This window comes from Hippoglossus hippoglossus, chromosome 14 (assembly GCF_009819705.1).
Source record: "Hippoglossus hippoglossus isolate fHipHip1 chromosome 14, fHipHip1.pri, whole genome shotgun sequence".
Taxonomy (NCBI): domain Eukaryota; kingdom Metazoa; phylum Chordata; class Actinopteri; order Pleuronectiformes; family Pleuronectidae; genus Hippoglossus; species Hippoglossus hippoglossus.
Genome location: NC_047164.1, coordinates 6,180,970 through 6,203,539, shown reverse-complemented (window position 1 = coordinate 6,203,539; position 22,570 = coordinate 6,180,970). Strand labels below are relative to the sequence as shown.

The 22,570-nt window shown below is 41.6% G+C and overlaps 3 protein-coding genes across 5 annotated transcripts in view; 1 reads left to right on the top strand and 2 right to left on the bottom strand.

Annotated features, from left to right (window-relative positions):
* The window catches only part of ssh2b (slingshot protein phosphatase 2b), a 21,438-nt gene extending 14,753 nt beyond the window's left edge, over nucleotides 1-6,685 (bottom strand). Inside the window, exons 1-2 of the mRNA XM_034605971.1 lie at nucleotides 6,430-6,685; nucleotides 1,307-1,350 (exon numbers count right to left, since the gene is read on the bottom strand). Of these exons, the coding sequence (XP_034461862.1) occupies nucleotides 1,307-1,350; nucleotides 6,430-6,492 (107 nt within the window). The 5' untranslated portion in view covers nucleotides 6,493-6,685. The remainder of the gene's footprint in view (nucleotides 1-1,306; nucleotides 1,351-6,429) is intronic.
* A 2,452-nt stretch (nucleotides 6,686-9,137) lies between these two features.
* On the top strand, nucleotides 9,138-13,486 carry nsrp1 (nuclear speckle splicing regulatory protein 1). 3 transcript variants are annotated; one of them, XM_034605974.1, is made up of 8 exons: nucleotides 9,138-9,240; nucleotides 10,256-10,346; nucleotides 10,547-10,603; nucleotides 10,708-10,836; nucleotides 11,016-11,223; nucleotides 11,403-11,505; nucleotides 11,609-12,413; nucleotides 12,476-12,839. In XM_034605974.1, exons 1-7 carry the CDS (start codon nucleotides 9,221-9,223, stop codon nucleotides 12,387-12,389), a joined length of 1,389 nt encoding a protein of 462 aa, XP_034461865.1. In that variant the 5' UTR covers nucleotides 9,138-9,220; the 3' UTR covers nucleotides 12,390-12,413; nucleotides 12,476-12,839. The 3 variants fall into 3 exon arrangements, with proteins under 3 accessions (XP_034461865.1, XP_034461863.1, XP_034461864.1); XM_034605972.1 differs by having other exon boundaries at nucleotides 12,472-12,839; XM_034605973.1 differs by having other exon boundaries at nucleotides 11,609-13,486.
* A 1,074-nt stretch (nucleotides 13,487-14,560) lies between these two features.
* LOC117774803 (calpain-1 catalytic subunit-like) lies at nucleotides 14,561-20,519 on the bottom strand. Its single transcript, XM_034607455.1, has 18 exons — nucleotides 20,256-20,519; nucleotides 20,019-20,106; nucleotides 19,813-19,928; nucleotides 19,599-19,732; nucleotides 19,308-19,497; nucleotides 19,161-19,235; nucleotides 18,950-19,035; nucleotides 18,755-18,826; nucleotides 18,061-18,218; nucleotides 17,796-17,953; nucleotides 17,639-17,650; nucleotides 17,324-17,523; nucleotides 17,159-17,219; nucleotides 16,962-17,069; nucleotides 16,717-16,774; nucleotides 16,023-16,105; nucleotides 14,975-15,053; nucleotides 14,561-14,865 (listed from the first exon to the last, which is right to left on the bottom strand). Exons 1-18 carry the CDS (start codon nucleotides 20,475-20,477, stop codon nucleotides 14,744-14,746), a joined length of 2,022 nt encoding a protein of 673 aa, XP_034463346.1. The 5' UTR covers nucleotides 20,478-20,519; the 3' UTR covers nucleotides 14,561-14,743.
* Between the last annotated feature and the right edge of the window lie 2,051 nt (nucleotides 20,520-22,570).

Here is a 22,570-nt window from a genome sequence, read left to right as displayed (position 1 = left end):
GCGGGACCCGAAGTAAAGCAGGAGGTACAAGCGCAGAGACGTGGTCAGAGGCACACAGTAAATACCGACCAGAAGGAAAAGAACCGGAGGACAGCGCCCTCTCTCTCCCATCCTCGGCAGGCAGGCAGTATTTAGCATAAAGTCGGAAGAGACCGCTCTCACTGTGCACATTCTGGGGGCGGGTCTCGTCCCCAGAATTCTCTCCCTCTTAGAACTTTTTTTTTGGCATGTTCGTACTAATATCAAGGTGTCATGGTGTAGATATTTCATAAATGGGTGTAACAACAGTAAAATCAAGCATCACAGGACCCTTTATTTCCCTTGAAAATGTCACATGGGTGTATGAAATATTAAGGTCAAGGGTCAATTTATATTCAGACTTGAAAACAAGATATTCAAAATAATATAAGTTTACAAAATACTGTTAATCAAAATGACATCTAATCCCTTCTGTCCCTCCTTCTCAAACACAGATTGACACACACACACACACACACACACACACACACACACACACACACACACACACACACACACACACACACACACACACACACACACACACACACACACACACACACACACACACACGGCCCTGCTATGTGAATATAGATTTCACTCCCAGCTGCACAAATACAGACCGTCCTCTCAGTGGGATGGCACAGAGCTCCAGTGACCAGACAGACACAGAGGCACTCTGACTTTGGGAGTGGCGACCAATCAGCCCTTGGATCAGCAGTGCAGCTCCTCTGACCCACATACCCAGAGCTGACTCACAGGGAGCCTTCTGCCCTCTTATGGACAGTCAGCAAACCACACCTAACATCAGACGAGAGGATGTCGGGATTTCTTCCGATATCAAAAGAGACATTTAACACAAAGGGGAAGTAAAGGTGTCACTGCAGCTGAGGTTTACGGTATGATAAGCATCTAAAATAAATCGCTCACTGCTTGTGGACTAAAACCAGTTGCAAAAGTGGTTCAGTGAAACAGGATAAACAAGATTCCCAACTCCAGTTCACTGCCTGAGGCAACAAGGGACCACACACACAACACCACAGCAGCTCTTTGTCATGTCCCCATAATAAAAGAAGAAAGTCCTGTGGGCTCCGACACATGTGATATGTCATGACTACTCATCTAATGGTTCTTCAATTTAAGTCTATTTCCTGTTTCCAGGTCAGGGGTCAGTGGCAGCCACAGAACAGGCCCTGTGTTCTAATTCAGGGGTTGGGTCACAAAAGGGTAATATAGTAACGACTTGAGAGGGAGCAGATATTCAGCATAATCTCATTTAATATCTTACCTCCTCGGCTGAGAGCGGCGGTCATCCTCCCCACTCCCCGACTCCTGGAGGGACAATATGAGAAAATTACATTTAATAATTCAAAAGTTCAGAAAAAATACTGTACAGTCTAAAGCTGAGCGTGAGACAAATGGAGACATAACGCAAGATTAAGATGATTGTTTCAAATATGAGTAAGTGAATCATCTAAATGATCAAAAGGAAACTCATATGAACTATTTTTAAAATCATTTCACTGTTATACATTAATAAGCAACTTATTTAATGGTTGCAGCTTGTTGAATGTGAGCATTTGCTGATACTCTTTATTCCATATGATAGTATGCGCCTACTGACCTTTTTTGGGCAAAACATATGTCATTGTAATGAAAAATTATAATATTTAGTTGAATTTCTCATTTCTAATTTGTCATAAATGTAAGGTCCTTCGTCAGTCATTTGTGAGAGATTTCAGTCAACATTTGTTTTTATGATTAATTCAGATAACCCAATTATGTAGCACATTTACATGTTAAAACACAACTCAAATGGAATGTGAAATCACTCCTCTTAGGAGGAATATATGTAATATTCATAAAGGCAGACAGATGAATAATTACTGAGATTAAAAGCACGATTATGGTCTTTTAGTGTTTAGTTAAGTTTATAAAGCCATGTAAAGGATTCTGTAACTTGTTGGCAGCGACCATCTTCAAATTCAAACCAAACAAGTAGTGAAAAAAAGTAAAGGAACTAAATCCCACTGTCCTTTGTTGGGTAAAAAAAAAAAAACACACCAGAGACAGCAGGGAGAGCAGAGTTCAGCTTCAACTCAATTTACATGCTCTCCAGGAAAATGACCTCAGTCTGTTTTTAAGGTGTGGTCGGTGGGACAATAACACATTCACACACAAAAACAAGCGAGTCTGTGAGGAAGAGACACAACGACACACAGAAAGACTAAATCTGCACAGAGTGGAATATTACTCATTACGCTGAATGAGAAGGCTGAGGATTAGTGGCAGATAAACAACTGGTGTTCATGTTGTAATGCCCGGTACTGAGATGTTTACACTGTACGTAAGCTTAACAACATTAAAGAACCATTAACAGCTTCATAAAGAGAAGAAGTGGATTACAGGTTCATGAGAGGCCACATTGAGCCCGGACAAAAACATGAACTCAGCTCAGAGTGTTTGCTCTGACTGAAGCAATATGGAAAAATTATATCACGGCACAAAAATGCTTGATATGGTCAATATGAAGTGGGTGCACTGCATCTATGTATTTTCCAGTGGAACTTTAAAGCAGCAAAGAACCAGGTTTTTTTTTGCATCGTTGAAGATAAGTCAGCGAAGGGTCGGGATGCCACTATTTACTGTTGTGACACTGTTGCCGATCCAGTGTAATAATGTCATGTTTAACAATGTAATAAATGCGACGTCCACACCCTTTCACAACCGGGATATCCAAAGCAGGTGTAGTAGTAGAAAAACTATGCAAAACAGATCCTGTGGATTGATGAGCACCTCATGTAAAGTATGTGACGCTGGAGCCGTTGTGAACTGACTATTACTACAACCTGTTAGCACAAATTACTGATAAATTGTGTATTGAAATGTCTTATGAAGACAATATCTCATAAATGTTTTAGTTATATTGAGTTATATTGCACTTCATGAAGTTTGAGCAGGTCAAAAAAAACAAAAACACAAAGCACTTGACTTGAACGTTTACATGTGAAGCAACACTGAGAATGACTTGATATCTCTAGAAATAGCCAGGTTTATTTTTAATTAATTTTATAGGAAACTTTAAGCAGTAGTTCCATGTTGATGCCTCTGACATTGTGACAGATTAACCATGTAGCTTTTGTTTCCATGTGGAAATACACAGATGTTTTGCATAAATGAAAATGAAAGAGGATTTTTCCAAAGCTTATGGAAATGTTATGCCTGATCATTCGAGCTGGGCAGGCCTCTGCAGGACTGGAGGAATTACAGCACCTAACCTTTATTAGTTTCACCAAAGTTAATAAAAGATTTATATTTATAAAAGAATAAATGCATCCAAGTGTGTACAACACAGTTTGTGTGTTTCCAACACAAACACCCTTATTGTGAAGCAGACACATACCAGTGAGTCTGGACGGGCTCAACATGAGGTTCAAGTAAATATGGTGGAGGGGGAAAAACAACAGCCAGCAGCCATCTCATGCAAAGTTTTACACAAGACACCATACGCACGCCACTTGACAGCAAGACACAGGAAACCAGACATGTCTGTGTAGTGTGTTATCATTGTTTGTGTGTGTGGTTTGCAGCTTGAAAGCATATTTCCAAAAGAAAATGCTTCACATCCTTCACCACCTCTGCCTGCCTCACCTTACACATGTGCATATCTTCTGTTGTAATGAAAGACTCTGGCTCACCATCACTTCTCGGACACGTGATTAAACCTGTAGCTGTACACCGAGCTGCTCTTGCAACTGATGACTCAATGTAACAATCTACAAATTCTTGTTTCATCCATTCTTGTATATTTCTTCTAACAATTCTGGATGACAGCCTGAACAGATTTCCTAACAAGGCAAGTTATTACACTCACAGAACCTGTTTTACTCGGAGAAAATAAAGGGTTTAAAGTACAGGGTCCCTTTCAATGGCCACAATGAGTTTGTGACTCACACTCAACTTGTGTCAAAAAATGTTTTTCCATTGTCTAATTTCCATCCTCTACATTTCCATTATTATGCTTAAGTTAAGCAGTATGCTCATGTGTACGTCAGCCATCAATGACTTTGTTATAACATTGTACTTGGCATAATATACATCATGTGGATGATTGAGGCCAAAATGGGAAAAGTTGCTTATCAATAAGCAAGACTGCTTTATGACAGCACTTAATTTTTATTACTGTTTTCCACCTTGATTTGCCAGATATTCAAGTGACTCCATTAGCAGAAATTAGACACTGCAGTCTGGTTATTTCCGATCGCTGTAGAGCAGAAAGGAGTCAGCATCTGTGGATCAGTCTTCATGAACATATGTTAACTTTCAACAACACTTTTTTTAAGTTGTGTGAACCAGACAGAGAACAACATTTGAATGAGAAACAGACCGTGAACTTGTGCTCTAGATCACTTCCTCACTCTAGGGGAGTTCCTTGTGTCAGTATAGAAACAAGACGAGCAGAGGGAAAAGCAACAGGACAACAACCCAAGTCATTTACTTTGCACAGGCACACTGCTGCCGTACTCTCGCCACAGACACACAGCACAAAACATTGATAAACTGAAGTAATTTATAATAAATGTATCTGTTTTGCATTGGGGTCAATCCTCATCTACAGAACAACTCAATTAGGCCTATGTAGCTTACACATTAAGAGACAAAACAAGGGGAAGCACACACGCACAGTTTGTTGGAAACCTAAAACGGAGTCAGACACCCGCACAAGATGAGGAAATTGAGGTATAGAGAGGTCAGGTCACACAACGCCAGTGATTTGGTTCAGATGCCTAAAGCTACAGCAGCGATATCCGTTGCGAGCAATGCAGGAGGACGAGTGCTGACGGAAACGGGAAACGCAGCAAACCTTCCTACAAAGTACGCCACAAATACGGCCATTCCAAGTACTAGCAACTAATGCTGGTTATGATAGTTTAACATTAGGTCAAACTCCAGCAGCAGTTCCTTCTGTCATGCTTTTTCAGTCATGACCCATTAGATAAGGTCTCTAAAAACAACAATGCAAGTCCACAACAGCCAAGAACATGTTGATCTTTTGTGAGACGTTTGAGTATCAAGTTGATTAAAACATAAATTATTGTTTTGAAGCAAAGCAAACTTCTATCTATTTAGAATTCAACCCTAAACTACTGAATTAACCGATTAAACTTCAATTAAAAGGCAGCCGTTGGAGTTTTCTTGTCAACAATGACGTTATGCTTACATTCAGTTTTAATGACCAAAACTTATTGTGTGTATCGTTGAGGTTTAACAAACACAACAGTCAGTCATTATTTATCTATAGCAAACATACATATAGCAAAACATGTGATAATGTTTTGGCCCTACCTCCCTGCACTAATCAACCATAACCATACTTACACCCAATCTTTACCCAATAATAAAATGTCAACAATATGTTTATATCAGCAAAACTTTTTGTGTGGTCTTAATCAATATGGAAAATGTGATAGTATTTTGGTCCTTCCTCACCTTTCCTTACCATAAACTTAAACAAAATCTTTGCCCTAATATTATATAATTTTGCCTTTATGTTATGGGGACATGGTTTTGTCCAAAAAAGGAAGTTGAGTTCCACAATCACTCTGTGTAAATAGATGTACATCATCAATATTATAAGATATAATTATAGGGGGGATGGAGGACACCAGCAAAACATGGAGACAGGGACGTAAAGACAGAAAAGACAGAAAAGACACGTCCACAACGTTGTTTACGAACAGAGACAACTCGTGCAGGAGCTTCTCGCTGCGTTCATGCGGGACACCAGGCGGCTCAGCGGGAGCGGAAGTGAATGAAATATGTTTAGTTACAACTACAACACCGCGACTTGCAGGTGGAGGAAAAGCAGCAGCAGCGTGTTTTACTGTGAAACACAGAGAGACGGGACACGGGGAGGATTTCAGCTCAGGATCGATCGAAGTCGGTCGTTCGTGATCTCAGTGGAGAACCGAACCCGGGAAGTGACGGGGAACGTGCAAACAGGAACCATGTCAACAGAGGAGCACAATGAAAACACCCGAGAGGAAGCGGCGGTTTTGATGCTAAGCTAACGATGCTAACGACGTTTCCCCCCATGTATAAAACGCAGAAAACCGGCAGGGGGGGGGGGGGTGTTCCGACACGTTTGAAGCAGGTCAACTTGGCAGCGACTCCGGAGCCCGAACAACGATGAGCTGCGATGTGTCACGCATGCGCAGGAAGCACAAAGGCAATGCACTTTATGACAGTCGAGCAGCGGGTAGAAAAAAAAAAACACACACACACACACAGAGACACACACATAGCGGAAATGGAGCCTCGTGGAGCAGAGGGACACATTTGGGAGTTTTTTTTGTCCCGGGTGTTCCGGAGGACCGTGGAGGAGGCTCCGCGGGGCCGGGGACGACTTACCGAGACGCAGGGGCTGGAGCTGGTGCTGGGGGTCGGCGATCGCTGCACGGTAACCAGCGCCATTCAGCGACGGGGAAGCGGACACCTGAGAGAAAGCGACACCGGCGAGACGAGCATAGTTGGTTGTGAGGAGGAGGAGGAGGAGGAAACACCCGCCGGACCCGCTGCTCGTCTCTCCCGTCGCTGCCTCTTCCTCTCTCCGCTCGGTGGCTGTTTGTCGACTCCCCGGCTGGTTCCGCTGTCAGGGACTCCTGCGCATGCGCAAGCACCCGGAGCTCGTCAACCCCCCCCCCCCCCCCCCCCCCCCCCCCACCCCCCACCCCCCATTAACCGTGTGAGGGCTGGACATAAACCAAGCGACTGTCAGCCTCACAGCCATAAGTGATGAGGTGCATTAAAATATGAATAAATCATGAACCCTGTGGTCAAACAAGCAGCCAGTCACATTCTGAACACTTACAGAGGCACTGGTGGGTTTTACTTAAAGGTTCAGTGTGTGAGATTTAGGTGAAAGGCATCTACTGGGAGAAATTGAAGATGAAATAATCCTAGTGTTGTTTTCTCTAATCATGTAAATTGTAAGAATTGTTGTTTTCTTTACCCCAAGAATGAGCACTTTAGATTTAAATGTTAAGTGTGTAGAGTTTAGTGACATCTAGTGGTGAAGTTGCATGTTGCAGCTGAATACCCCACATAAAAAACTATTACATATGGATTAAAAATGTCTGTTATGAGACTTAAAAAATAATAATAAAGACACTAAATATGATTTTATATATGTGTAAAATGGTTTGTGTGAACCTTTAAGTAATTATTTTATTAAACATTTTTTGCATTTCAACTATACCATTATCATACATATATTATTAATTAAATACATAGACCCAAGTCTGGAGAGATGAGTCCAAATGGAGAACACAAAATGTGTGAGCACTTTTTTCAGTCTTTATAAACAGTGACAGTGAGTCAGTAGAATCTGGGCAAAATCTCTTTAGATGTATTTATCTCTCATGTAAAAAAAAAATATTTAAGTTCAAGCGGCATTGTTTACTATGAATTTTCAGTTTCAACCATGGAAGGTGTATCAATTCCAAGCATAAACTAATAGTAAAAGATAAAGTAATGTGTGGGTTGCATGCACAGGTTTACTGTACTGTACAATACTAGAGGTTTTTCAAAAGTGGTTCGACACCTGCTGTGCTACAACTCAAAGGCTGCTGCTGAGGTGGAGCCTGCCTGTCTGAACCTGTGCTGCTAACCTCTCTACACTGCATCAGGGCACAGGTCAGGGAGAGCAGCAAACCTTACAAACCAAACAGGCTCAAATATGAAGTGTGTCATCAGCAAGTGTGACACCGCCCAGATGTGCAGGTATGCACAGCTGCACAGCACCAGCTTTACCACTATCATTACACCTGGCACAACCTGGTTTCTTTCCCGTGTCGTCCTTCTACACATAAATAATACCGCTAATCACAAGGAGATGCCAAAAATCACAGATATGGGCAGATTCAAAGGTTTGGAGCAAAAAAAATACATCATAATTCAAAATGTTCACTTTATTGGCTGTAATTCAACAGTGGTGTTTTATTACTTTATAATTGCACCGAGATAGGAGGGATGCAGCTCTCTGTTACTAAAAGGTTTGTTTAGTTCCTCCACATTTTTTTTTACAATTACATTGGTTCGATAACATCATCCATCCGCCTGTCACTCAGCCTATCCACCTATTCATTTATCCACACATCCCACACTCCATCCAATCATTCAGGCAGCTTTGGTCGCTGTGTTTGCAGCAAAGGGATTAACAGAGAGGCCAGAGAGGAGATGAGATGGAGATTACGACAGAGATAATGATGTTTGGATTTAGAGTTTTTCAGAGGAGCCAGTGGAAATACAGAGCTGCAGCTTTAATCACAGGTGAGTCATGTGCTCCCTGATCTTATTTAAGAGAGTGACATACCGCAGGTTTAGAGCAGAGCAGCCGACAACATTGAAACTAACAAGTGACACGAGCCATTTCCTCTTACTGCTCACTGCAAACATTCTCTATAATAAATCCATTATAGCCTCTGTATCCTTAGTATAGTATTTATGCTGATGTGTGGTCACAGGAACCGAAATAGTCCGTTTCTGTGCATCGTGGTGTTTCATAGCAGAACGAAGACCTGAAGGTTGATGCTTTCAGTGGGTTGAGAGAGGAAGTGGACGTGTGAGGTGTGTGGTGTGTGTGTGTGAAAAAAAAAATAAAAAAATTCTTGATCTTAACAATTATTTTACTTTCAGTTTCAGACTATAGATAGCTCACAGGCATGGAAAATAAATTTAAAGTATAAAACTGAGGTGAAATGAATTATTATCTGCAAAATTTAGTTTTATAACCTGGCATTTCATGATGTGGACCTGGAGAAACGTTCAAGATATTCACAGGGATATAATATTCAGTGTTTTCATGTTCATGTATTACTATTATTATTCATTTCTGAAAACAAAATAATCACTAATCACTTAGAAATCCCATTTTGTCCATGTGGTCAGAGACTTCTAACTGTTCAGACCGGTCCGCACATTCGCAGCAGACCGACAAAACCATACTGAGTGGGGAAAAAAACAATAAACCTGAAAAACCATATAATCATGGTGGATGTGTGTGGCATCTGTGTAATTTCCATTTATTATTTATATATTTAAATTGCTGCTTGAATCCACCACAACTTCACGGGTAACGTTTGACCTGATTTGAAATATCGTGTCGAATCTGCCGCTGCTGCCTCACACTCAGCAGAGCAAGATGGCGGCGCCTACGAAGCAGTGAGTTGCTAACATGCTAACTCGATTTGCGATAGTCCGCGACAAGAAATCAACAACTGTGTCGCTTGGTTAATGATTTAGAAAAAACTTGTGTCGAATACAACAATGTGTTGTAGCAGCACGTGTAGTGTTTAAGCTCGGGGGTTGTTTATTAAACCGCTGTTTCGCCCATTGCTGCTCCTGTAGCTAGCTAACGATTTGCTAGATTATCCATTTAATTCGTATTATGCTGTTAAAAAAAAATCAACCGTTCATTTATATTTATCAACGGCCGCATTCCATCTCCTGCACGTTTTCTTTGCCCATGACAGATTGCACGGAGGAGATTGTACATTTGAATGTAGTTAACGTTGCTGCTTCGAAATGCAGTGAATTAGGTAGATTTCTCTTAATTTGTAGGTGTTTTTTAATTCACTCTTTCGTGCAGGAAGTGTTGCAGTATGAAACGTGAACTTAATCTAATGTCTGCAGGAAGTCACCTGTCTCATTCACGTGCCTTAAAACCATGATATGGAAAATCTTTAACTGGCAAATGGAAATATACAGTCAGACATTTCTCTAACAGCGACGCCATGTTTAATACTGATTACTAGGACTTTAGTTTGCTCCCACGACATGTTGGAGACGTGTGCTTTTGAGATTCTGATTCATGCACCCCCATGCTGCTAATCTCCTGTTCTACCTTATCTTAAATGTGGGGCCAATTGGATTTAGTTCTGGTGACTGAGGAGGCCGCTAATAAACTCATTATCATGTTCATTGAACCAGTTTGACACGTCTGTGCTGCGACATAGAGCTTTAACATGTCGCAAGTAGCCATTAGAAGATGGTAAATTGTGGCCATGAAGGGATGCACATGATCTGCAATAATGCTTCATTGGTATAGAGAAGAACAGACACACACCATTACACCACCATTACCAGGCTGGGATGCTGGCACAGAGCAGGTTGGATTCATCCACCATCCATTTTGTACAGCAGGGATTAAAGAGCCTTGTTTCCTGACTGTCCACAGGTACGGGCTGATCTTGTCACAGAAGAAAGGAGGGTTAAAGGCAGCAGCCCTGCAGAAACCCTCAGTGTTTGGAGATGACTCCGATGACGAGGTGGGTAAACTCCTGGATTTGTAATAAGCAGGACAATGCAATTGCTCATTCGCCAATCGTTGCATGCAATTCAGCTGCTTTTGCTCAGACGTAGAAATAGATTTTCGTAAAAGAAATGAACGAACGATATCAAGGTAACGTTTTTGCAGATGTCCATCCAAATATACTGAATTCTGTTTTTGTTATGTTTTGTTCCTCAGACATCAGTTGGGGAGAGTCTGAAGAGAGAAGCCATTAAAAAGAAGATGATGAAGCAGGTGAGAGGAAGAATTCAAAAAACAACTTCAAGACAAACAAGGACAGTCACTCCTTTTGTAATTTTCATTTTCTGGTCGCTGTCTGACTCTTTCTCTCTCTGAAGACACGTTTGGAGATGCAGAAGGCCCTGGAAGAGGACAGCACCGTGTACGACTACGATGCCGTGTACGACGACATTCAAAAACAGAAAAGTGAAACCAATAAAAAAGGTCTTGGCAGCGCAGACAAAAGGGTAATCTCCTTTTAAATTGAACGTTTGTATTGCTGTATTTGTCAAAACTGAGATTTCAGAAATATAGAACACTTATGAAGACTGTTTTGACTTCTGACATTTCTTGCTGAATAAAATTTTAAAAAATGTGAGCTGAAACTTCCTCGTGAATGTGAACCGTTTTCTTTTCTTTCAACCAGCCAAAGTATATCCACCAGTTGATGAAAGCAGTCGAGGACCGAAAGAAAGAACAAGAACGGAGGGAAGAGAGGAAGATCCAGAAGGAAAGAGTGGCAGAGGGAGAGAAGTTTTCAGATAAAGACGCTTACGTTACCTCCGCCTACAAGCAAAAGCTGCTGGAGCAGAAGGAGGAACAGGAGAGAGAGGACAGACAGGCACAGATTGAAGGTTGGACTGATACTTTAAAATTGCATTTTTTGATTGTGACATTTCAAACAGTATATTTTATGTATTTTAAAGTGTCTCCTCCCTCAAGGCACATACACTATGACTGGCTGAGAGTGGAAATAGGCGACTTTATGCAAATCTATGTAAATAATTTCTTTGAATCGTGTTTGGTCTCTCAGCTGCTTTGGACGTGAAGAAACAAAGAGACCTGAGCGGCTTCTACCGACACCTGCTGAATCAGACTGTAGGAGAGGAGGAGATACCAGATCGCTCTGCAAACAAGTCAGTCAAAGCTCCCGTATTACTCGCTCATCCGAAATCACACTTAGGACACATTTGTAAATTTGGAGACTTTAATTGTGTTGCTCTGTTCCTGCTCCCACAGACCTCAAACCTCGAAGGTTCCAATAGACACCGAGAGGACTTCACCTCTTCCTTCACCGACATCCCATGACAATAACGCAAGTTCATGCAGCGACAGCGAGGAGGCGCACGAGCAGAAGTCTGGGTTTAGCAAGCTGGGTGCAGGCTCTACACACCCCAAACGCCAGTACAGACAGAGGTCGCCATCGTCAGGAAGTGGAGAAGAAAAGGAGAAGGAAAGAGAGAGGGAGAGAGACAGACATAAGAAGAGTCACAGAGATCAAGACAGAGGGAGGGACAGAGATAGGGACAGAGACAGGAACCGTGGAAAGGAAAGGGATGACAGACACGGAGGAAGAAGAGACGACAGGGATAGAAGAAAGGACAGAGAACGAGGAAGAGAGGATGACAGAAGTAGAGGCAGGGGGGATGCAGAGAGGGAAGACAGGCACGGGAAAAGGGCAAAGAGCCCAAAAGAGAGAGAGAGGGATAAGAATGGGGACAGAGAGAAGAGGAGGAATCCAGCTGAGGATGAGCGGAAGGACAAAGATCGGGAAGAGGAGAAGGAGAGAAGGAAGGAGCAAGAGAAGGAGAAGACGGTGAAGAAGGAAGAAAAAGAACCAGAAAAGAAGGAAGAAGATGGAGGAGAAGAGGGAAAGGAGAAAGAGGAAATGGAGGAAAAGGAGAGCAAGTTTGCAAAGCGCAGCACAGATCAGACTGTGAGTTCAGCCAGAGAGCGGTACATGGCCCGACAGATGGGACGCTCGGGCTGTAAGAGCTATATCGAGAAGGAGGAGGACTGAGAGCTGTCGAGCACACCACACACGTACACACACACACACACACACACACACACACACACACACACACACACACACACACACACACACACACACACACACACACACACCCGTGATCTGCACTCAAACTATCTCACTCAAGTGGATACAACTCGTGTTGTAGTTTTTTCTTCAATAAATCCCCTTCACATCAGGTTTCTTTCTTCTTTGTCAAAACTTTCCAAATTCCCAACCTGTTCCCCAAGATAACTTTTTATATATAGTTACCTCTGCAGGGGAGGTTATGTTGTTGTGTTAGTTTGTTTGTTGGTGTATTTGTTTGCTTGTAAGCAAGGTTACACAAAAACTTTTTAACAGATTTCCACAAAATGTGGGTGAAGGATGTGGTTTGGGTCAGGGAAGAACCCGTTAAATTCTGGGGCAGATCCGGGGATTTTTCACCATTTTCTTAGGGAATGATTCATGGATCTCGAAAAGAATTTGGCGCATTTAGGGCAAAAACATCTGAGTGTGTGATGGTGCAGCTTGATTCAATTTAAAGGGACTGTTGCACTCTACTCAATAAACAGCTGGTTACTATAGTTTTTAACAAACACTCTTCCAACAGGATTAAACCTGACATTTGTTTGAGACTACTTCATCTGTGCAAATACAGCAGCAGAACAGTGAATGTGAAACTAACTCCAGATTAACTCCAGTGTCTATAGGTGTGACAGTAATGACACTCAGTGTTTCTTATTGATGTTTTATTAGCCATGGACAACAACAGAGGTATAGCAGCAAAAAGCAACTGGCCTTCACAAACAATAAGTTTCTAGAAAAAGCAGAATCTTACCAAACTTGTCCTGAGCTATTAGAGAACAGGGCAGTACATTATGGGGGGGGGGGGACTGGAAGGTTGAATATTATAGAGGTGGTAAATGTGAAATAACAATGTTGACTTGTAAATATGAGTTCTGACAGCGACACTTGTATCAGCAGCACAATTGTGTCATGTCAACCAGTGCTTGTGTTTATTGTCTTTTGTGCTTTGAGGTGTTGTATCTTCCTCTTGTAATTTAATTCATGGTGAGTGATAATAAAATCATTTCTGTTTCACAGTTACTTCTGCTGCCTCTTGTGAGTTGTAAGGTAACGGCTTATTCCACAGGGATCATTCGATCACAGAAACTTTCTACAGCGTCACAGGTTCTGTGTGTTTCCTCTGCTTCTGCGATGACCTGTGGTCTAGTTGTACAGGGAGATGTTGGACCACAGAAACAAAAGAAAAGGTTGTTTGTAGAATTGTTTTTAATGACGGAGTTCTGCAGAGAATGGGCCGCACACTGCAGTAGTGGGATGTAATGGAGTACATTTACTCAAGTGCTGTTATTTACTTTTTACATTTTCTGCCATTTATACCATCGACTGTGTATAGATGGAAGACTTGTCTCCACATCCTGCCACTGTCCAGAAATGAAGCCAAAATATCTTGGAGAAAGAGTCTGCGAGGTAGTGACAAAACTAATTAAAACTCACTGGGAAGCACTTGAAAATGTCACTAAAATGACAAGCATCTCAAATGTATTCATCATGTACTGAGACCTGGTTTACAACCTATACTGTAGCCAACCACCAGGTGGCGATCAAGACACTTTGGCTTCACTGTTGTGGAGCAGTCATCTTTACACTCCCCTTCAAATGCAGGTTTACATTTATTCAACAGCTTTAGTTATTAAGGTTTAATTTTTCTACACACAAATCATATGATTGCATTGATAATATATGTTAATATCAACTGATCTAACAGCTACACAATGATCTACCACCACAGTAAGATGCTACTTATACATTAATGCATCAGTAACAAACACACTCATAATGGCCATAATGCAATACTGTATTATGAGTATGTTTATTGGTGTTACTTTACATACATTTGCTAATGATACTTCCTCAGTAAATTAACACTTTAAGTGCAGGACTTCTTGTTTTTTTTTATTGCAGCTTTGTCACTTTTACATCAGGAAATGATATAAAAACGGGACGTGTGTTAACATTTAACATGGTGAATATTTCAGAAAGGCAGTAAAAGACTCACCTCTTCCCACGTCAGGGGGATCATGCTGTCCTGTGATTTCTTCTCATAAACATTTGTAAAGAAAACCAATATACTTTATTACAATAAACACATTTTGAACAAGAGAAACCCTCAAGAAACTGTAGCCCTGTGCTGTACTGTTCGAATCAGTCACAAATGATGAGGATGACAGATTCATTGAAGACACGGTGCTTTCACACCACTGTCATCTTCGCTCTGAACAAGTAAAAGCCTGATTTCTCAGGATTGTGTGGTCCGGAAAGTGATGGAAGCCTCGTCACTCACATGTTGTATTTTCCAGATGCATCATGAGAACGATGAAGTTCTTCAAGGAGGTGGATGAGGGTTCTGTGTACCGGAACATCACCTGCCTCAGGGTGAATTCGCTCACATCCATCCCTGGAACAGACCCCAGGAGAACATGACAATTACTCTACACTTGTAAAAATGATGCATTTCCCCCCTCTTCATTTTGCACAGTTTTAAATGCATTGATTAACAGCATCACCTGCAGCCTCAAGAGCCGCCTGGAGCTCGATGTCAGACAGGGATCCAGTCTGATTCAAATTAGAGCGATGGAAGAATCGCTGCAAAAAAAGAATCAACCGATATTTAGAAACTAACATCAACTGCACAAAGCCATGTCTCCATTTAATAATTATTATAATAATATTTAATAATTACTTTGCATTCATGAATCTTCTTCCAGAGAACGGAGAATTCAGTGAAGGTCATCGTCATCCTTTGGTCGATCTTAGTGGACGTTAAGGCGAAAATGTCTCATCAACAACAAACAAAAAACTATTTCACTCCAGACCACAATGTTCTGATTTAATTTCATATCATTACATTTTATTTAGATTACATTTCATTTAGCTGACGCTTTTATCCAAAGCGACTCACAATAAGTGCTTTCAACCATCAGGGTACAAACCCAGAACAACAAGAATCAAGAAAGTACAAGTTTCTTCAAGAAAGCCAAACTACAAAGTGCTGTATGTAAGTACCAAATAAGTGCTACAAAATCGCTACTTTTTATTAATTTATTTTATTTTATTTACAAGGTATAGTCAGAAGAGATGTGTTTTTAGTTTGGGGCGGAAGATGTGTAGACTCTCTGCTGTCCTGATGTCATTGGGGAGCTTGTTTCAGCATTTAGGAGCCAGGACAGTAAACAGTTGTGCTTTTGTTGTGTTTGAGTGTTTAGCTCACACCCGTTCGCAGCACGTTACGCAAGTACCAATGTTTTGAAACGGATGCGGGCAGCCACTGGTAACCAGTGAAGGGAGCGGAGGAGCAGAGTAGTGTGAGTGAATTTAGGCTAAAGACCAGTCGAGCTGCTGCATTCTGGATGAGCTGCAGAGGTCGGATGGCACCAGCAGGTAGACCAGCCAGGAGGGAGTTGCAGTCGTCTAGGTGTGAAATGAGCAGATCCTGGCTCCAGAACCTGCGCCGCCTTCTGAGTGAGAAGGGGACGTATTCTCCTGATGTTGTGCAGCATGTATCTACATGAGCAGGTTGCTGCAGTAATGTTGGCAGTAAGGGAGAGTTGACACACCCAGGTTCCTAGCAGTCTTGGTGGGGGCTAACAGGAAGTTGTCAAATGTAATAGTCAAGTCGTGGGTGGGAGAGTCTTTCCCTGGAAGGAAAAGTAGTTCAGTCTTGTCAAGGCTAATTTTCAGATGGTGTGCAGACATCCACTGAGAGATGTCAATCAGACAGGCAGAGATTCGTGCTGTTCCCTGTGTTTCAGATTGGGGAAAAGAGAGGATTAGTTGGGCGTCATCAGCATAGCTGTGGTAAGAAAAGCCATGTGATCATCATGTCGTGATAATGTAGTTTGATTTCTATCATATGAAGTGCAGCAAAAAAGAAAGATGTGTTTCAGGATACATCCACCACAGCAATCATGCTTGTTTGAAGTGTTCAAACCAAAGCCGTGAGGAGTCCCTGTGAACGGTAAAAAGAAAAACTTGCATTGACAAAACTTACCTGCTCACTCTGATTGGATCAGTAGACCTTTTGGTAATTGTTACTTTTAAGAATGTGAACATGTATACGAATGCATTGTAAAGTATTTAGTGGATTAGAAAGATATTTGCCGATATATGTGGAGTAAAAGTGACAAGTATCCAATAGTAAATCTACTTAAGTACAAATACATGAAAATATGCAGAAGTATAGTAACTAATTAAACTTTGATTGACTTTTGAAATGTTTTGACGGCATGTATGATGTAAATCATCTCACCATGAGGGAAGTTGTCAATGAGGAGCCTCTGGAGCTGCGTGGCCATCAGCTCTCCGTTCTGACATCACACACACACACACACACACACACACACACACACACACACACACACACACACACACACACACACACACACACACACACACACACACACACACACACACACACACACAGATCAACAACTGTGAACGACTTATGGTAGAAAAGGAAGAAAATTGAAGACTGGGGAGAAAAAGACATGATACCTGATCGACATAGTGGTTGAACAACTCATGGGTGGGCCTCATGTCAGCGTCCTCATCAATGCATTTGCCAGAGTTCTTAAAGAAAACGACATTGACCTGAGTTAGTGTCTAAAATTGATGAGATCATGGGCCAGACATCAAACAGGCTAGAAACAATTGGTCCCACTGACGTAAAGCGACGGCCTTTAATTTCGTACCTCGGGATCAGTCGAGTTGTCGTGTTCATGGTCGTCATGGTTGTCGTGATCGTCGTGGGGACTGGAAGCAGAGAAGATGTGTTGAAAACAGGCTTTTAATGGCGTCATTCATTAAGTTTCTATCGCAACTTACGGGAAATGTTACATATCACAGTGTGTCTTTACCTGGTCTTAGCCTTAGCCTTGATGTAGACGGTGAGAACAAAGTCCGCGGTCATGTAGGGTATTTTGGTGGAGGGGATGATCGCGTACTCTCCAGGATCCAGGCTGAGGAGCTCAATCAGTTCCCTTTCATAGATGTACGAGCTCTCCTTCTCAGGGGGATTTGCGTCAAAGAAGGAATTCTCCAGACGTCCTTTTGGGGTCTGGAAGTTAATGAACCTTATTTAACGTAATGAAGTTGTTGCATATTCAGGTAACTCATGTGGATTGTTGTGTTTGCAAAAGTGGAGCATTATATTAGTTTTTCTATGCACTTACCCCAGGTGGAATCTGTCGGATGTGAAATGAGAAGAATTGTCATTATTCAAATCATTCAAAAATGGTTTTGTTAGCCTGGTGTCATTTCTTTTCTCCATATTTGCTAAACTGCATTTTGTAGGATTTTATATTTATGGATAAAATTCAAAATGCCGACCTTAAAGATGGCCAGTCCAGCTGGGTAGAAGCGTTCCTGTAGGCGGTTCAACATCTGAGGTTTTTGCATCAGAGAAATCAAGATGTTTTTGTCTCCCGGCTCCTTCTCGTCTATAACAGACACCTGGATGCGATACTGGGGATTTGTCTCGAAGGTAGCTGCAGGTAATAAGAAGTTTTATCTTTTAGAGACACACAAGAGGACACAACAAACATCTTGACCTTGGGATCATGGTTCAAGACTTAAAAGAATGAATTGAGCTCACTGTCAGCGATGCTGCCGCCTGCGGACTTCCCTGCCACCCAGCTGCCATCGTAAGTCATGCACTTCCACTGGCAGTTGAAGTCCCCGTCGATGAAGTTGGGGTTCTCACAGCACATGGACACCTGGAGGAAATTGTGACAGAAGTCCTCCAACTCCATCCTGACAAGACCACACAGAGGACGACGAGAGAAACACGACAGGATAGAAATTTAGAGTTTCAACTCAGATAAATACATCCAACTACTGTTTTGATTTTAGTTTGACTGGACGTTCAGATTTCATCCACAAAGAATAAAGTTCTGTTATTCATTATCAGGCCTCACTATTAATAGGTCCCCTTTTCAAAAATGTACACAAACTAGTACTAGTTCTACATGTTTTTATTTTAAGAAAGCAGATGCACGCTGGAAGGATGGGTGAATGGATGGATGGACAGATAGAGGGATGGGAAATTGCAAACAGTTTTGGGTTTATACACTATATGGACAAAATTATAATAGGGGGGGGGGGGGGCTCCTCCATATTAATGCCTATGGATTTAGAATGGGATGTCATAAAAGCTCCTGTAGGTGTAAGGTGTGGGTGTCCCATGTACCTTTGTCCGTATAATGTATAATTAAAAATAATTCTGAGACTACGAAGATACACTCAATGCATTTTGGTGCGAAACACAAACTTGAATTTAATTAATTTACCAGAACTCTCCATCGTGGTGAATCCAACGCTTTGCCTGATCTTCTGTATTCAATAAGTTCAGTATATCTGACCTGAGAACAAGGGGAAAATAAATTGATGAAGATGAATTCTAGGCAAAATTAAAAAATATATATATAACAGAAGTTCTCAGTTGTAGTGCTGAGTGAGTATGGGAGGATTTAAGATTGATGTACCTGTCACCCAACTTTCCCATCCACTCCTGTCCGCCCCAAGGGTTCATGATGCGCACCAGCTTCACTTTGGAGCCCAAACAGTCGACCTTCAGATGAAATTATAGATAAGGTGATAAATATTCAGTCAGCGCCAAATTAACACTCACAAAATCAGTACCCCTTCTTAGTTGTGATAAATGAACACATGTTCGTTTGCAGCTCCACAGTTTACCTCAGTGACACCTGTGACAGAATACGAGTGTCCAATCACCAGTCCGTTGTCTGCTACACTGTTCACCTGCATATCCTGAAATAAACAAAACCATTAAATACAATGAGGGGTTTTAATTTAATTGTCTTCTATGATTTCTGTTCTTACCCCTGTTGGAGTCCCGCAGCAAATCATTGACTTGCACCTAGTGGCTCTGCTGAGCGTAAGCCAGAGTTCTTCATCGTGGCCTTTGTCGTGGGCCTCCCCGAGTTTGTAGGTGTTGTAGACTCCTCCGCTGAAATCCTTGAAGGCTTCTGACGGCAAGCCGAAGTTCATGTCATCGTATGAACCGCACACTCTGAAGCGGAAAGAAAAACCTATGTTTGTAATCTGGTGTTTGTGTCTCAACTGTGACCTTACAAACGGTTTAGCATCCGAGTGAGTGAGTTGGTTACGTACTTGGCATATGCTTTCTCCAGCAGGGGGACCCAGAAAATATTTCCTCCTTTGCAGTGCACAGAGAGTAAAAAGTTGTTCATTGTGGGCAGAAGGTCGTCAATGACCACATCGACCCACTTGCCGAACCTCCAGAACTGTCACAGAGAGGACATGTCTGAAGTGAAATCATGTAAAAGCACTGTTTTGATACAATCACAACACTTTAGGTCATTACCCTGAAGTGAAATATTCCAGCATGGCCCTCGAAGGACTGGTCTATTGGCACCACTTGTGCTATCATGCGTTGATTGAAGGTCAGTGAGGAAATTGCAGACAGAAACCAGCAGTTACCTGGTGAATAAAGAAAAGAAAAAATGCTTTTCCACAGTTCACATTGTCACCTACACAAGCTACTAGTGAAAACCAGAAATCTTTGCTCACTGACGTAGCCTTGACCAAAGTCAAAGCGGGAGGCTCCCTGCGGGAAGAAAGTGGGCTCGCTGCTGTTGTTTTGTTTTTTCAAGAGCTCCTGGACAAGACAACAAATACAGACATAGGGTTAGGGGCATATGAACTCAAGGAAGAAAGAGGAAATGCATTGAAGTACTAATAAACATGGATATGATCTATTTACATAAGGTTTACATATGGGAGAAAAGACATTTGAAAGTTCTTTACAGCTGGTCGAAGCCACTCCACTCCAGAATTCGGCAGGCCCCCCAGAGAGCGGGTGTTAGGTGGGAAGGCGTCGTCCACAAACAGCTTCCCACTGCCGAGGTGCTGATCCCTCAGCTGTGCGTAGTCTTGGTGGTTGAACTTTGCAGGGTTGGAGGGGCTGCCCACCCTGCCGTCTTGATAACGCAGGTTGATGATAGAGGTGCACGTTCCAGATTCAGGCATGCTGACGAGAGGCTTCAGGAAAACTCTGACCGACAAAACAAACTCTCTTTCTTCTTCTTCTTCTTCTATCTGGAGTTGAATTTGAATGTGTATCTCAGAGGTTGAGGGGATACAATCACCCGCTGGACGCCTGCAACCGGCTGCTGCTTCCTCATAAGAGAGGTAAGTAGGGAGTGTCTAGTGTGTCAGTGTATCTCTCACTGCATCTTACACAAGCCTGGAATGAGACCTGCCCCCAAACCTGCTGGACGAGTCTGTAATTTCGTTCTCATGCAAAGACACGTTGACCGATTGCCAACAACAACAACAGGCGCCTGTTGAAACGGTGAAATTCTCACAATCCTACATGAATTTCACGCTCGTTGTACTTCTTAAAACTATTAGACTCACACACTTGCCCCCTGACTTACTCTAAGTGCAAAAACATGAATGAACCTGTTTTTCATGTCTCATGATCATTCAAAGGAGTCAAATAGTTTTGTTTTCGATTGTTAAAAAGTCCATCTGTGAATTTTAAAACTCGGGGTTAACTGTATTTGCGTTTTCAATCCCAAATTTCATAATCTGAAGCATCTGATGGGAAATAATTTAACCATTAAAACAAAAGAAACCCTGGATTAATGTACTTTTTTTTGTGTAAATGCCACAGAAATACAGCAAGTTACTTTTATTTTATTTGTTTTACAGGATAATTCAATTGCTTTATTGTTTTGAATGTCCAACTACACTGAATTCTATGTAAAAAATATTTTTAAAAATTCATGCACATCCTATTGCTGAATGTTTGTATTTGTAACTGCAATAAAAAAAAAAAAACATTAAGTCTGATTAAGGTATTTTTTAATGGTCATTTGTTGTAAAGTTGAAGATTTTGCTGCCTGACTTCTTTAATTTTTTTTTGCTACATTGTATGAATGTGTTTCTTTTCTTCTCTTAAACAGGATAAACAGGAGAATCATGTTTGGAAGTTGAATTATAACACAAATACACTGTGGAATTGAGTTTTGGCATCAAGTCAGTCCACATATTGCTCTTATGTCATTTAAACATCAGTCAGAGAACCGGCATTACGCAAACATTCCACTGGTACAGTTTCTGCTGCAAAAGAAGATTTTACAATTTCAGGGCTTCGTGAAAGGTGAAACACGCCCCCGGCACAATTTGCGAGGCGCCAGACGCACTAAAAACACAAGACACAGGAATACATTTGTAAAAAAGGACGGAATGAGAGAAAAATACATATAAATCTGATCCATACTATGTGCCTGACTCTGTTATGACGTGTCACTTGCCGTAGAGAGCAATTTGATTTGCAGGTAGTGTGTGAAATGTTTTACGGCCAACTTGTAGAACATGCATTGTTCTCACAAAAGCCTTAAATTGACAGTGCTCAAATATGAAAGATGGTGTTTCAACAGGAAAGTTTTCCAAATGCTGATTAGTTTTACTTCTGCTTTCATATCAAGGGTACACTCAGCGTGCAGGAGTGAAGATCGGTTGGATTAAACTTCCATCTCATCACCTTTCTATATTGTGTTTGTGGGGTTTTATTTGTAATATTTCAACATTCAAAATTTTGAATGTAGTTGTCAGCCTTGTAGGTTCGAGACATCGTGTTGCTTTTCTGATAAAAGCCCAAAACATTTTTTTCAAGTCAACATGTTTATTGTCAGTGCAGATGTTTCACCACAGACGGGCATTTAGACGAATACCCTCCGTCTGTCTAAATAACAGGTGTCGTTCAGAAGCATCCCAGGTATTACAGCGTGCTCCTTTAGGTGAGCCGCCAGTTAGAACACAATTACAGCACCAGGTTCAGTTGTCTCAGAGAGGCGATTAAGATCACACTGAATTTATTTGATGCATGCAAATGTTGCGTCGGTGAATAAATGCGTGCAAATTGTTTTTCCATAGGTGAAATGACAGATGTAGTCATCAGGGACAAGTTGTCAAACCATCTTGACTCATGTTTGACATTTATTATTAGTCAACACAGGAGGATGAGGTCATGTTTACACAAGTGGGAGGTACAGTTTTAACTCCAAACAAGATTTTAACAGCTCGTCAGTCTTTGCCCGAAGAGACTGTTTAGT

Bases quoted from the DNA above. Each gene is read 5' to 3' on its own strand.
- LOC117774803 (XM_034607455.1), bottom strand. From the start codon at position 20,477: ATGCCTGAATCTGGAACGTGCACCTCTATCATCAACCTGCGTTATCAA. The intron at 19,236-19,307 runs GTAAGAACAGAA...TGTTTATTTCAG, and splicing joins GCTGCGGGACTCCAACAGGG to GATATGCAGGTGAACAGTGT. The intron at 17,070-17,158 runs GTACGAAATTAA...CATCAATTTTAG, and splicing joins ACAACTCGACTGATCCCGAG to ACACTAACTCAGGTCAATGT.
- nsrp1 (XM_034605973.1), top strand. From the start codon at position 9,221: ATGGCGGCGCCTACGAAGCA. The intron at 10,604-10,707 runs GTGAGAGGAAGA...CTCTCTCTGAAG, and splicing joins AAAAGAAGATGATGAAGCAG to ACACGTTTGGAGATGCAGAA. The intron at 11,506-11,608 runs GTCAGTCAAAGC...CTGCTCCCACAG, and splicing joins CCAGATCGCTCTGCAAACAA to ACCTCAAACCTCGAAGGTTC.